This window comes from Pipra filicauda, unplaced genomic scaffold (genome assembly GCF_003945595.2).
Source record: "Pipra filicauda isolate LSUMZ 115617 unplaced genomic scaffold, ASM394559v2 scaffold23_size5868930_pilon, whole genome shotgun sequence".
NCBI lineage: Eukaryota > Metazoa > Chordata > Aves > Passeriformes > Pipridae > Pipra > Pipra filicauda.
In genome coordinates, this window is record NW_024104354.1 from 3,044,889 (window position 1) to 3,058,477 (window position 13,589).

Below are 13,589 nucleotides of genomic sequence, written 5' to 3' on the forward strand. Positions count from 1 at the left end.
TGGGCGGTGACATATTACAAGGAGCCCAGTAAGGGCCACAGAGCTGGCCAGGAGCCTGTGATATATGAGGAGAGGCTGTGGGAACTGTGATCTTTCAGCTTTAATAGAAGAAGGCTGTAGTGACATATTGCTGTTTACAGCTACTGACAGGGAACATAAAGACAGAGTTGTGTGTTTCTTGGAGGTGCCCAGTGATAAGGCAGGGGGGACTGCCTGCAAGTTAAGACACAGCAAATTTTAGTTACAAGTAAGAAATTTTTGTTTCTTTGTTTAAAAAATACCTTGGACATGCTCAGAACTCAACTGGACAAGTCCCTGAGCAACCTGGTTTAACTGGACGTTCTCTGTACAGGAGTTTGGACTAGCTGACCTCTGGATATTCCTTCCAACCTAAGTTACTCTGTGATTTGTCAAAAGTTACTTCTGGAACTTCAGGGATGTACACCCAAAAAATGCTCTATTTGCACCCAAGAAGGGATCAGAAGCTTAAGTTGCAGAACTTACTACTTATAGAGGCCCCCTGAAAGCCTAACATCCCAAATGCCACATTTTCCATTAGCTGGTTTTGACTTCTCTGCAGCTTAAGGGCATCTCTGGTATGGAACTCAGACTTTTCAGAAGAGGATGTCCCTCAAAGGTACTCCAAGAAACACCTCTTCCTCTCAACTTTTTGCACCTTGGCTTTGTAAAGCAAAGGCATATGGAGGTATTATAGGACATTACTAAATTAATTAAGTTTATATCAAAGTTGTGTTTATTAAAGCTCCTTAATTTAATTGAATTGTCCTCTATTTCATTACTACTATTTTGACTAAGCCAGTCATCATGATTTAAAAAAAAAGAGCCATCCTTCCCATCAATCCTATTACTCTGAATCAAATAAGAGGAAAACACCCCTAGTTTAAGGCTTTTCACTCCCTTGTGCTTTGACTATATTCAAGTGTACATATTTAGTATTTCCACTTTCCATTTTTTGCCAGCATGTAGAGGGAAGCTCTTACTCTCATCGAACCCTTTGTGCAGTTTTGCTAAGGTTCCAGCGAAAAATACTGTTACAGTTATATGCATAGCTATTTCTATATTGCATTAAAGTAGTCCTCTCAAATAGTGGATTTCCACAAAATACTGTTGCTTATTTCTTTTTTTTATGGTGATTTACACAGTCCAAAGAACAATACCTTCAGTTTATTTTCCAAGACTAATCAAGAAGTTGATAAATACCTGTTTGATAATGTGAGGGTTTTTTCCCCTTGCATAGTAAGTGCACATTTTACAACGAACATTGCTGTTCGTATCAGTGCAATGGGAACCATAGACTTTTTATAAAGCCAAGAAGCTGACAAATATTGTATCACTCAGTAAGTAGTTTGTATTACTCATTGCTGACATCATCATAAACCACTTTTGTTAAGAAGACTTAAATCCAAAATGTTTCAACTTACCCCAATTAACCAAAATTATTTTGTTCTCCAATAGCTCCTATGGGTATCTCAGACCAAAGTCTAAGAGACTTCTCTGCTACTGGAGGCCAGGCTGCTGGAGATAAAATCCTTGACACTGAAGCTGCTGGTCAGGCTAATTTAAAAGAAGGTGGCAGAGAAGAAGATGGAAGCCCAGTCAAAACTCCACAATTAGAATTGACTCAGGATGGAAAGGTATGGCTGATTTTCACACCAAAATTATTTGTTCATGTGGTGTTTGTCCATGTATGGTTATTTAGTGTCTATTGCTTCTGAACATCATACGGAACATCATATTAAAATATTCAAGTAAAATTGTCAAGTGCTTTCTGTGGGTTTACCTTCATGTAAGTGTATGTAAGCAAAAGAGAATACAAACTTCTAAATGGCACTGAGCTAGGGTTTCTTTTATTGCTATACATCTAATTTGAATTCTAGTAAGCTTGCATGAGTTCTTGAATAACTGTTTCAAAGGGTAAATAATGTTATTCATTTCCTTAGTTTGTTCAGATTTTAAAAAGAAATGCTAATATACATCCACAGGTGTGTACATTCTACAAACTACAGAATTTTCTACATTCTACACCCAACTACAAAGTTGGAGATATTATGACTGAATTTAATTACCATAGGTAATAGTATTATTTTAGTAGCCATTTGAAGAATTATTTCATCCTTTAAAAATTTGTATGTTGACTGAGGTGTAGATTTCTGTGAAAAGTTGAGTACTGTGATCTGTTCCTGTTGCACACATTTACTTGTCTTGTTTGTTTGAGCTATAAGGGAAATAGGTCAAAAAATTAAATTTAGATTTTGTATGATTTGATGTAAAAATTTTCTCCTAAAGTGTCAACTAAAATCTGCTACTCTTTCTCTCTTACGGATAATTTCTTTTTCAGCAATTCTCCAGAACTTATTTTAATATTTAAAGAGTAATTTTGTCTTCAAACATTTTTGCAAGTTAGCTACCCATTTTATTCCTAGCGAGACTGCTGAGTTTCTCTGTACAGTTCATATGTTTCCACTGCATTCAAGTCTAGGAAGACAACAATACCATAGTGGCATTTTTTTTGTTTGCTGGCAAGTTGAAATACTTTTGAATTAGCCTAGAAAAAAGGCACACAGTTTCTTCATGCGAGAAAGATGGTAAAATAAATGACTATGTTTTGCCTTTGGGCTTGATAATTGTGATACTCCCTTGTTTGTGTATCTTTCAATATTTTAATCAGAGGAGAGGAGAAAAAAAAAAGAGACAGTATTTCAGGAAGTTGTTCCAGGAAGCTGTTCAGTAAGGTTTGTAACACATGCCTATTCTGTGAACAGCTTTCTTTTTTCCCTAGCGCAGATCTTTCTTTTTTCTTTCTGGCTCTCTTAAAGTCTTAGAGAAAATAGTTATAAACCCAAGAATCAAATACCAGTTTGCCTTTTGTGTACTGCACTGTCCTCTGACCTTTCTGCCAAAGCTTTGAATGTCTGTCTGCTTCCATCTGTTTTGTGACTATTACAGTTCAAAAGTGCACAGTTCTTTACAGCCTGAGAACAAAAGATTCGTAATGGGTTCCTTTCATAATTCACAGAAGTAAACAAGTTGGCTGCTTATAAAACACAAGGAAATTTTTGTTTTTATTTCTATTGCTTTAGTAGAGCTATCCCTTCTTCTAAGTAAAAGTTTTCACTAACTAATAATTTCTTTTTTTTCCCTCTTCACGTGCCTTCAAACTTGCATTTTTTGTTGTGCTTTCATTTTCCACTGTGCACAGAATTTTTTTCTTCAACTCACTCACATACACCCGTCATCACTACCCATCCATTCTGTGTCATCTCATCTTACAAACTTGTCACCTGTCCGTGAGATAGACATGCTTTCAGATATTTCAGAGGAAGATTCCTTTGGAGAGCCCCTCCTTACCATCCCAGACATTTCAGAGTGCAGTTCAGTGGAACAAACATCAGATCATAATAAAACTAAAACAGCTTCACCAAATCATATCTTTGAATCTATGAGACCCCTAGCTAGTCGAGGCTCCCCTGCTGTTGAGGGAAAAATCCATACAAATGACTACAAAAGCACTGAGCTGTGTGTCTCATTCAGCTTCTTCAGATGCCTTTCTTTTAGTTTCCGTTCGCTGCTCGATGAGGATGGCTATATTACTTTTCCTAGCCTTCCTGATGTTTGCATCTCTTTCCTCCCACCTGGCCTTCAGCACTATATTCCTATTACTTCTCCTTCCTTCATCCCCTCTTTTCTCCTTATCTTTGTGCTGCTTCTGTCTGCTTTCCAGTCTATTCCTTTTTCACTCACATTTTCCCTTCCTCTTGCTCTGTCCCTCTGCTACCTGGAGCCAAAGGCGAACTCCTTTAGTGGCTCTAATGGCAGTGACCTGAATGACAAAGCAGAGGAAGAGGAGGTGTGTAATTTTGTTGCTTAAATGTTGACACTTGCACATGGCTTTTAGGCTTGTTTTCCCAAGGCTTGCTCAGTTTTGCACACTTCCTAGTATAGAGATATGTCTATGTACATGCCTGTAAATATATATATAAATACACACACACATGCACGCACATGTGTATATCTGTATCTTTTTAGCATCTTCTTTGTGAAAAATTGCCATCATGGGATTTTTAGTCAATAATTTTTTGCTTGTGGTTTTTCTGCCTGATTTCCTTCAGCATGCATAATTTCATTCAATTCTACAGATACTGAGCTGCAAGTGGACTTGCTTTATAGTTCAAAATGTTTACGAGACCATAAATCTGAATACCGAAAGTCCTCTGTGTAATAACAGATGTTATTATTTGATACTATTTGCAAGTTCTACTTGCACTATTAATTTGTTTTAAAATGCATGTCTTCCGCGTGCATTGACTGGAATGCACATCTCTAAAGTTCTATTTAGATCTGAAAAGTCAAATTCCTAAAAGCTGAAATCAGAAAACTGTGAACACTTTAAAATCAGCAAATCAGTTTTTTGTTATTCCAGATTTCAGATGTTTCAGCCCTGCAAGGCTGTGTGCAAAGTTGAGTCTGTCCATGGCACTTTTTCTTTTTCTACATGCTTTAATTTCTAGCAGCAGTTAAGGTGGAGACTGATTTCATTCATTAGCTGGGATTGCAGTTTGTGTCAGATTGAATCACTGAAGTCTGAACATTCTTTGGAATACACTGCTAAAATTGCTGTACAGAAGCCTCAGTCACATTGATGTGTTGCTCTGATCATCTGGAGTGGCTGACAAAATGCCTCCTTTCCTTACGTCTGCTGCGCATGTTACAGCACTAGGAAAAGGTCTTTTATTTTGATCCTCACAGGAAATGTGAAACCGAATATTATAGAACCAAAAAGGAGGAGGGCCTGTTTAATGATACATTTAACAAAGTTTGCTAAACGGATGTACATGTTAAAAACACAGTAAATATGATATGATGTCATTATAACACCAGTCTAAGTTTTTAAAATAATGAAAAAGTGACTGTAAAGATTTTCTCAATGTTTCTGTAACCTAATTCAATCCATAATTCGTAACATAAAGTTACAGAAAACAGAACTCAAGATAAGTCAGAAATTAATAAAAATGCAAAAATGTGCATTCACGCAGAATCCAAAATACAACAGTATGAGCAGTAAGTAAACCTCTCTTCAGATTTACATACTTGCAGAGTGTTGACTTCGACATGCATCTTTTCTAATCTGAGCAGTTGATATTTGTATTTGTGGAAAGACTGGGAAGTGGTTTGCTTTTTAAAGGATGCTGTTCCTTAAGGCATTCAGAATACTTGGAGAGAAGATACGAAGATTAGCTACCATTTCCAACAGAGTGCATTGCAGTTTAAGAAGGAATATACTCACCTAAAAAGGAGGAGAGGGGTGTAAATAACTAATCCCAAGACAGCAACATTCCTAAAATATTGAGACAGTTTGTAGATACAGTATTCAAATGTTTGACTTGAACCCTAGACTTTTCCCAAAAGAACTCCTGGATTAGATTCCATTTTCCCATCAACTTGTTGCAGAATTTCAGTTGCTTACCATAGAAATTATGCATATCATTTTTCTTTGTTACTCATTCTTAAATTTTCACCTGAGAAACACTTAAAAAGTACAGCAAGAAAGGGACGCAGGGTGAAACTTCCATTTTTCATGTCGCTTGTGCCAAAAATTACTTCAGCCATTCTACAACAATGTAGGTGAAAGAAGACCAAAGTCGCTTAATTTCGACATCTGGGGCCGAAACAGTAAAGGTCTGTAAATACAGCACGCTTTGCAGCATTTACAAAGAGATGAAGCCTCTGTGTTAGTCTGTAAGCATATGTTAACACTTCCTTTTCTTGATAATTTGTCATGTGCTCACATAGGTGGAATACGAAGAGGAGGAAGCACAGCAGAAGGTGGTTGGTTTTTTTGTGGTTGCTTTTTTACAATTGAACTTGGCCGTAGCTGCCTGCCTTGTTAGCACCCTATATTTTCCGTGGGTTCTGTCTGTATAGTGCCTTTTCACCTAACCATTTTATTTCCTTTTTTTAACTGTCTGATTATAAGGGTCCTTTTTTATTTATTTGCTGGTCTATTTTATGTTTCTTTTTTTTTTTGTATGTGGTTTAATTTCACAGATCAATTCCTTGAGAGTAGACGGGGAAAATATTTATGTCAGACATAGCAATTTAATGTTGGAGGTTTGTATGTAATGCGAAAAATACTCTCCATTCTCACGGGCTGCCAGGCTGCATGGGATGGGAGGTCACTTGCAGGCTGTTACGGACACAGTGCATGAAGTGCATGGGGAAAACCAGCTTGGAAATGTTGCATGTTATCATTCTAGTTTCTGAGTTTAAATTAAAAAAAAAAATAAATCCAAAAAACCCCACAACAAAACCTCATCTTGAACCTTGAATGTATATTTGTATATTTTTGCAAGATATCTTCAAGGTGGCAATTGGGAATAATAGCCCTATTTAGATAAAGCAAACACATGGGTCCAATTCACAATTCTAAATGGATTTTTGTACATTGCTTCTCAGTGTCTGCATCTTCTGTGAGCAGGGTTTCTAGCTTTTGCCAGTTTAATCAACCTTTATCAAATACATTAGCTGAATAAAAGGAGTTAGTAAGGGTCAAGCATAGAAGTATAGAAAACTAGTTCTGGTTCTGACACTCATTGATTTTAGGAGCATTGAGAAATGATGCAAGGATCAGCTATTCAAAAGTAATGTTTAAATATCTTCTGAAATCTTTGCTTTACTTCCATTTGAAAAACAAAAAATAATTTTTGCTTCCTTAAGGTTGGCTTTCACTGAAGATGCACAACAGCAAAGCACTATGAACAGTATGTTCATGAGTAATGCTTAGTCACTGAAGTAGAGATTTTTATTATAAGAATTTTCACATAGACTGCTAATCCCAATTATTTAATCAGAGACTGTCTGTAGTTATAATCAGTATAATTTAACTTGTAGTTAATAACTTAAGCTAATAACTGAAGATATCTTAGAAAATTCTACTGCTGTCTTCATTCATCCAGATGGGGCTATAAATAATTCCCTTTGTCACAAAAACGGTCTCTTTAAAAGTTAGTGGTTTTGTTCAGTAAAAGGGAGTTGTATGGATCCCAGTAACCCAACTAATGTTTTATGGCTTTTTGCAGCTTTTGATCACTATTGAAAATTTGCTTGTATATAACTTACTAAAGCACTGGAGGTGCGCATTTCATAACTGTGCTTTGATCAAGTCCAAGAAATGTGCCTTGTGTCAAGCCAAGACAGGTTTTAAAATAATGACATGATTGTTGTATAATAGAATGCCTTTGGCATAAGATTTTACTTCACTCAGGAACTACAGACTTTAGGAGGACATATCTAATGTCTCATTTGTTAGTCCAGGATGAAAAGTGGTCTTGTGAAAATACAAGCCTACTGAGCTGCCAGAAGGGGAGAGGTTCAAGTGTTCAAACTGCACATGGGATTATTCACAGAATTAGGAAATAGATGTGCAGCACCAAACCCTTACTGGGGCTGAATATGCAAATGAAAAGAAATTAGAACTAATGAATTTGGGGGTTGGATTTTTTATGACCTAATGTGAGGCGTCTTTGCATTGTGATCACTGATAATAAAAATCCCAACCGAGTTAAAGTAAAATTTCAGAATGATCTGCTAAATAGTATGTAAAATCTTTGTACAAAACCCAGATTCATTACCTACATTATTATTTCTGATTACATTCTTTTGACAAAACTTCATTAATAATTGTCTGCAGTGATAATATTTAATTTTAATCTTCTGTCCTTTAATTCTTTACTGAAAATGAATTGGAGGCTTAAACTTGAATTTAACTACAGAATACTGAAAAAATCTTTTTGTGTTAGAGTAAGCATAGGCAACACAGGCTTTTCTCAAGACCTAGAATACTGGAAGGAGGACACATTATGAAAGCAGGGTGAAATCTGCTCCCCCCACCAAAGCCCAGCCATTGCATTGAAAGGATAATGAATTTCCAAGAAAGCCAAGCAGATACATTTTCGTCTGATTACCAGAGCAGTTATGTTTCTGCATATCTCCTGAACCTTACCTCTACTTTGTATCTGGTACAAAGTGAAAAACTAGCTTGTAATTATTTAATCCAAGGTACTGCAGTTTAGCCTCAATGGGTCATCACAAATCTAATTTGGTATTCACGCTGTGGTGTCTTCTTTGGCATTGGCCTATGAAGGTGCAATTCAGAGAGATCATTTCTTTGGTATTGCCATGCACAGAAACTGTTCCTACTTGTGTCTGTCTGCTGCCAGGTTCTTAAATGTGGAATTGGCAGATAACAGGTTTTAAGTCTTGGAATCTGATTCCTCCAGTAAGTTTAAGCCTACATGAGAGGCACAATGAGTAGTCCCTCTGAAGCTAAGCAGGTGTTAGCTGCTTGCATATTTGGCTGTGTAGTACTGTGTTCACAGAAGTAAGTATTTTTCATGGAGCTTGTAATAGCAAGAAAGATGCATTTTTATGCTCCTTGGGTTCAACTATTTTTACAGCTACCTTCAGTTATGTTAGCTGTGCAGTATTCTGAAACATTTGCATCTGTACTTGCAAATTTTAGATGAAAGCAAACAGCTACTGGAAATTATTATTGTTTCAAAGAGCTAATAGTTTCATATTTTGGATGAAAGTAGCCCTCTGTTAAATAACCATACATGGCATTATTCTTCCTTTGCTTTAAAATATGAAAGAAACAAAACAAAAAATCTCGGTCCCTTATATCCTTAAACTTTTTTTATTTTAAGGCACTTTCCCAAAGGTCACCTCTTCAGACACAAGGCACTTTCCTTGGTTTGGTTGCTTTTGTTTCCTTTTTTTTTTTCCAGTTAAGTTTGCTTTTGTTGTCGTGTTTTGTCCTACTTTGTTTTATGTTGCGGGTTGCTAGGACCTGGATAAGACCCAGGACGACTTACTGAAACACCAGGCTAGCATTAGTGAGCTCAAGCGCAATTTCATGGAATCCACACCCGAACCACGCCCAAATGAGTGGGAAAAGCGGCGTATCACACCTCTGTCCCTACAGACACAAGGGGTATGTCACTGCAGACACCTCTCCGCATGCGTTCCCATACAACCCTGTATGTAATACAGTAAATGCAGTTTGTCCTTTAGATTAACATTTATTTGTCTAATGTAGTGTTTGTTTATACTAAGTATACATTAACTTTTTTACCACTTACTATTGGGCCTGACTTTTTAAATAGTGTGTGGAATTTTATTTTTCTACATGAACAACTGAATTAGAAGAAAATGGAAGCAATGGCAATATTTTCCGGTATATTAAGGACATCTTAAATTTCACTCTGATTTACACAGATTGATGGAGATAACTTTTCAGTGATAGAACTTTTCCCTCCTTTTTGTCTCGTTAACTCTTCATAGACAGCTTGTGCATAAATACACAAATAGTCTGTGTGTTGTTTCAGAAGGACCTTTACATGATCAGTTAATGTACAGTGTTGACTTCTGTAGGGCACATTTAATGAAGTTCTTAAAATTTACTGTCTTAATCCTCAAAAGCCTATAAAACAAATGTATCTACTTTTTCTCTATACCTTCTTTCTGACTGAACATTGAAACAGCAGTATGGAAAACAGTTTTCTACAAATATCATCCTGAATGCTCGTGGCAAGAAAACTACCCAAATAAATTTCTCTTGCTGTTGTGAAACTTTTAGTTTTATTGGGTTATTTGCAGCTTCTTTCATAGAGTAGCAGAGCAAATCAGTCTTCAAAAACAATCAGTTTATGTTGTATTGTTATTCTTTTCTATCAGCATGGTTCCCACCCTTCTCTCCTTAAATGTATTGTCATATCTCCTTAAATTTTTAAGCGTTCTTTTCAGTCCTCAGAGAGGTATGCTTTCATTTAAGCAGGCTTGATGCTACCAAATTATTTTTGTTAATAGGACACTATTTCAGTAAGATATGTAAGCAATCTGAGCTGTGAGTATGTCCATACAGATAACAGTTACTGACTCTATGGATCACTTCTTTAATGGCTATTTTGTTAATTTACGGTCACTGCCAAGAAATTCCTCAAATTCCTGACTAGTACCTTAATATTTCTATACATAGCGCTATCTGCACAGGTACAGATGTTGGTCATATTTTCAAATATTCATGACACATTGGGTCATTTAATAACTATATAGCTAAATATATTTTTGATTAAAATAGACATTTATGTAGAAGTGTAACTTAGTTTTTATTATGTGGATGTGTGTATTTTTGTGTTGATTTCTTTGTATTGAAGTTGAGGCCTCCTTCAAGTTATTTTATCTGTTTGTTTTTTTTTTCCTCATCTAGTATGTTCTGTCACTTTCAGATGATTTGGTTTTATATTATTTATAATGTATGTCTGTCTCGTTGCTTGTTGATTTACACTGGTTTTATAAAATGAAAATTAAATAGAAAAAAGGGGACCACATTTTCCAAGTGAAAACGCTGCCTGGGAAGGAGAAACAATGGATTGCAATGCCATGGATTGGTGGAGCAAAACCTGAGGAAACCGATAAGGTGGCTGCCCTGAAACCTACTGCCTTTTCGCTGTATCTGCTGCGGGCTAGCTTGGGCGCTTCTTTCTTTTTCTTTTCTTTCTTGATGGAAATAACTTTTTAAAGCCAGTACTGAAAGGATAATGTCGGGTTGTAAACCAGGATCTCTGTGTGTGTATCTGTATATATACACACATGAATGCCAGCAACATTTTGCTTAAACATCAAACTAACCGCGAAGTTCTGAATTGCTACTATTTGAAAAGAAAAACAATTCTTCACTGGGAAATTACTGTATTTGATGTGACAAGGATGACAGCAAAATATGTATTTCCATTCTATATGGAAATAATTGCCTGCAGTTATTTGACACTTCACATAGGAACCTTTTGCTTTATGTGTTCACTGTCGAATCATTATTCAAATCAATAATGCTTTGCTTCAAAGGCAACCCGGTTCTGAGTACCTCCACACTTCTGTACCTCTCTTTTCATCCAGGAAAAGAGGGAGGTTTTGTCCTTGATAAGCTGGTTTAACATCTGTGCAATGAAAAGCACTATATAACCAGTGGGACTAGTAGCAGTGTGATAGTGATGATGAGTAGCAATTGTGATGTTGCTTTTTTACGTCACTTTTGGTCTATTAGGTTAATGTGAAGCTGTCAGTCCTATTTCAGTAACACATAAAAATATGATGATTGGGAAACTGTACTTCCATCCTGAATTATTTGTTGATGGATACAAAGAAGTCTGTGTTCAAGTCTTTTGTTATCCCCAATTTATAAATTTGCTGGTATTAGTAGACTCAGTCATATCTCTGGACTTTACGTATTACCTGTCCTTTAGGATAGTTGGACAATAGACGAGAATAAAGCAGGGATACCACTGCTAATATTCTTTCTTTTCATCCTTCTTTTGCTCCAGTAGAAATACTTGTAAACAAGTAATTTTCTGTGTATGAGAAATGTTGCTTTGGGTACACCTCTTTTGTGCCACTGTTCTTCTATGTCACCGTACTCTCAAAAGCGCACAGCATCTGTGACTTAATTAAAGAAAAATCATACCACATTGAGATGTATGTCACAAATAAATACATTAAATGTTTTTATTTTATGGATACCCACAATATTTTTTTTCTTTAATCCATCTTCTGCAGCTCGTAAACAGTATTTCATGTCAGAATGTATGACTGTGTACCAGAAGGAATTTGCCAGGAATTTAAACATCTTGGCAGGCTGATACAAAATTGATGAAAAGTACCAATTCTATCATTTAATCATTTTTACTAAATGCCTCCTCCGGGAACAGGGGTTACATTATCAAACAAATTGTGTGACTAGGGTTTCCTTTTTAAAAGACTGGAAGACCCAAAAATTTGAAGGCGATAAAATTCAAAGAAGTGGGCTATGTATCTCTTCAATTGTATATATATAAGAGGTGAGGGTGAGAAAGAGAAGCACACAGCCTAACCACATACCAGATAAAGATTTTGGTTTTCCCTTGCCTTTTTTTTTTTTTTTAAAACTGCTTTGAGTGGTCAGAAAACAAGGTACCAGAGCATGGTAAAAGGAGGATCATGAACATTTTTGCCTTTTAGTGTAATATGTTAATAGATGAATGTTTACTGGGTGTAGTAAACTAGGGAAAGAAAGTGGGGGTGAGGAACGCATTGCCCTGATGGATATTCAGTGTTTCATGAAGGCAGATTTAATAACTTTTCTTAGCCACGTTTGAGGTAAACTTTAAATTTTGTTGTAGGGAAAACAATATAGGGGTTCTTTCTCTTTTCCTTCTCTATTCTTCTGCATGCCATATGTGTTGCAGGATATGCATAGTAGCATGGTGTAAGTTCTGTTAGTTTCGATTCTACATCACTACTCCCACAGTGAATCCACACAGGCTGCAGTTGTCTGCTTGGCACCTTGGCTTTCCTCTGGCATGTGCTTCTGCCCTGATTCTCTGTAGTGCCCTTTTCTAAGACTGCAGTGTCTCTTATGGAATGTTGTCAAAATGTGTGTTATGTCCCTGTTCAGTATTTGTACATTGCTGGCTTTTTATTTTAACATCTTTTACTTCTAACTTCTTATGAGAGCTTGTGGAACGAAATCTGGAATAAAGAATTTTAGCCTTTTCAGAGGGCTTGTACCCCCATGAATTTTTAAAGTTTGCTTACCCATACAGATTTATAGTCCTACAGAAAATAGACCAGACTATAAACATAACTTATGCTTTAAAGCAATTATAGACTTTTATGTATGTTTAAATAAAACTAGTTTTCCCAGTAAAATGGGAAAGGGTTTTTGAAAACAGATTTTTAATAGACACGAATTTGCTTAGGTTATTTGAGCATTTGAAAAGCCTATATGTAACATTTATTATAAATAAATAAGAAGTATTTTAACATTTCAGCATTGTGTGTATGAAATCCAAGCAAACGTGTCTGACAGCTCTGGGCTCTGTGCCAGTTGGGCATTAGGTGGTGTCAAAAATGGATTTTTAAAGGGGGACAAACCCCCGACAGCAAATGAGTTACCACCTAAGTAAACTGCTCTGTTTGGGAAATCGGTGTGGACGTCGATGTTTTCAATTCCCGTAGTGTGTTGTGCATGGTGGAGGCACGGCTGTGCTGTGTCCCCCCCCCAGCTTGTCCTCGTCTCGCCCCGGGGCAGCCCGTGCCCCGCTGCTCCTGCCGAGCCTTTCCTTGCCTTTGTCACGTCTCTCTCTCGCCAGACCTTTCCTTTGTAGGTGGCTGCCGCTCCGCTCGTCGCTGTCTAATTCTTTCCTTTCCTTTCTCTGACCCGTCTAGAGCCTAGAAGAGGAGATAACCTCCATTTTGTTTAGTAAGGAGGGCTTTGGCGCCAGCACCAGAGGGCCCTTCGCCGCCGCCAGCCCGGGGCCAGCAGAGGGCGCTGCGGGGGAACAGACCGGCGCCAGCGCCGCGGCCGCGCCGCCGCCCCAGGTGCTTGGGCGTGGGGTCAGCATCCCCTCCGCTCCCAGGGCACGGAGCCCCCGCCCTCCCGGGCCGGGATGGGGCTGCGGTTCTGTGTCCGAGCCAGTGAGCTGCCTACTTGCATTAGAGCGGAGAGAGATCCAGCTAGAGAGCAAAATTCTGAATCT

The 13,589-nt window shown here is 37.4% G+C and overlaps 1 protein-coding gene across 5 annotated transcripts in view; it reads left to right on the forward strand.

The window, feature by feature from the left end:
• EPB41L2 (erythrocyte membrane protein band 4.1 like 2) overlaps window positions 1-13,589 on the forward strand; it is a 69,867-nt gene that overhangs the window by 41,414 nt on the left and 14,864 nt on the right. For 3 of the 5 annotated variants that reach the window (XM_027751587.2, XM_027751639.2, XM_027751597.2), the window contains exon 12: window positions 1,477-1,655. In XM_027751587.2, coding sequence (XP_027607388.2) covers window positions 1,477-1,655 — 179 coding nt within the window. Of the gene's footprint in view, window positions 1-1,476; window positions 1,656-6,066; window positions 6,130-8,863; window positions 9,011-10,390; window positions 10,496-13,278; window positions 13,432-13,589 lie in introns of all 5 variants that reach the window. The other 2 variants (XM_027751500.2, XM_027751569.2) reach the window with 2 other exon arrangements.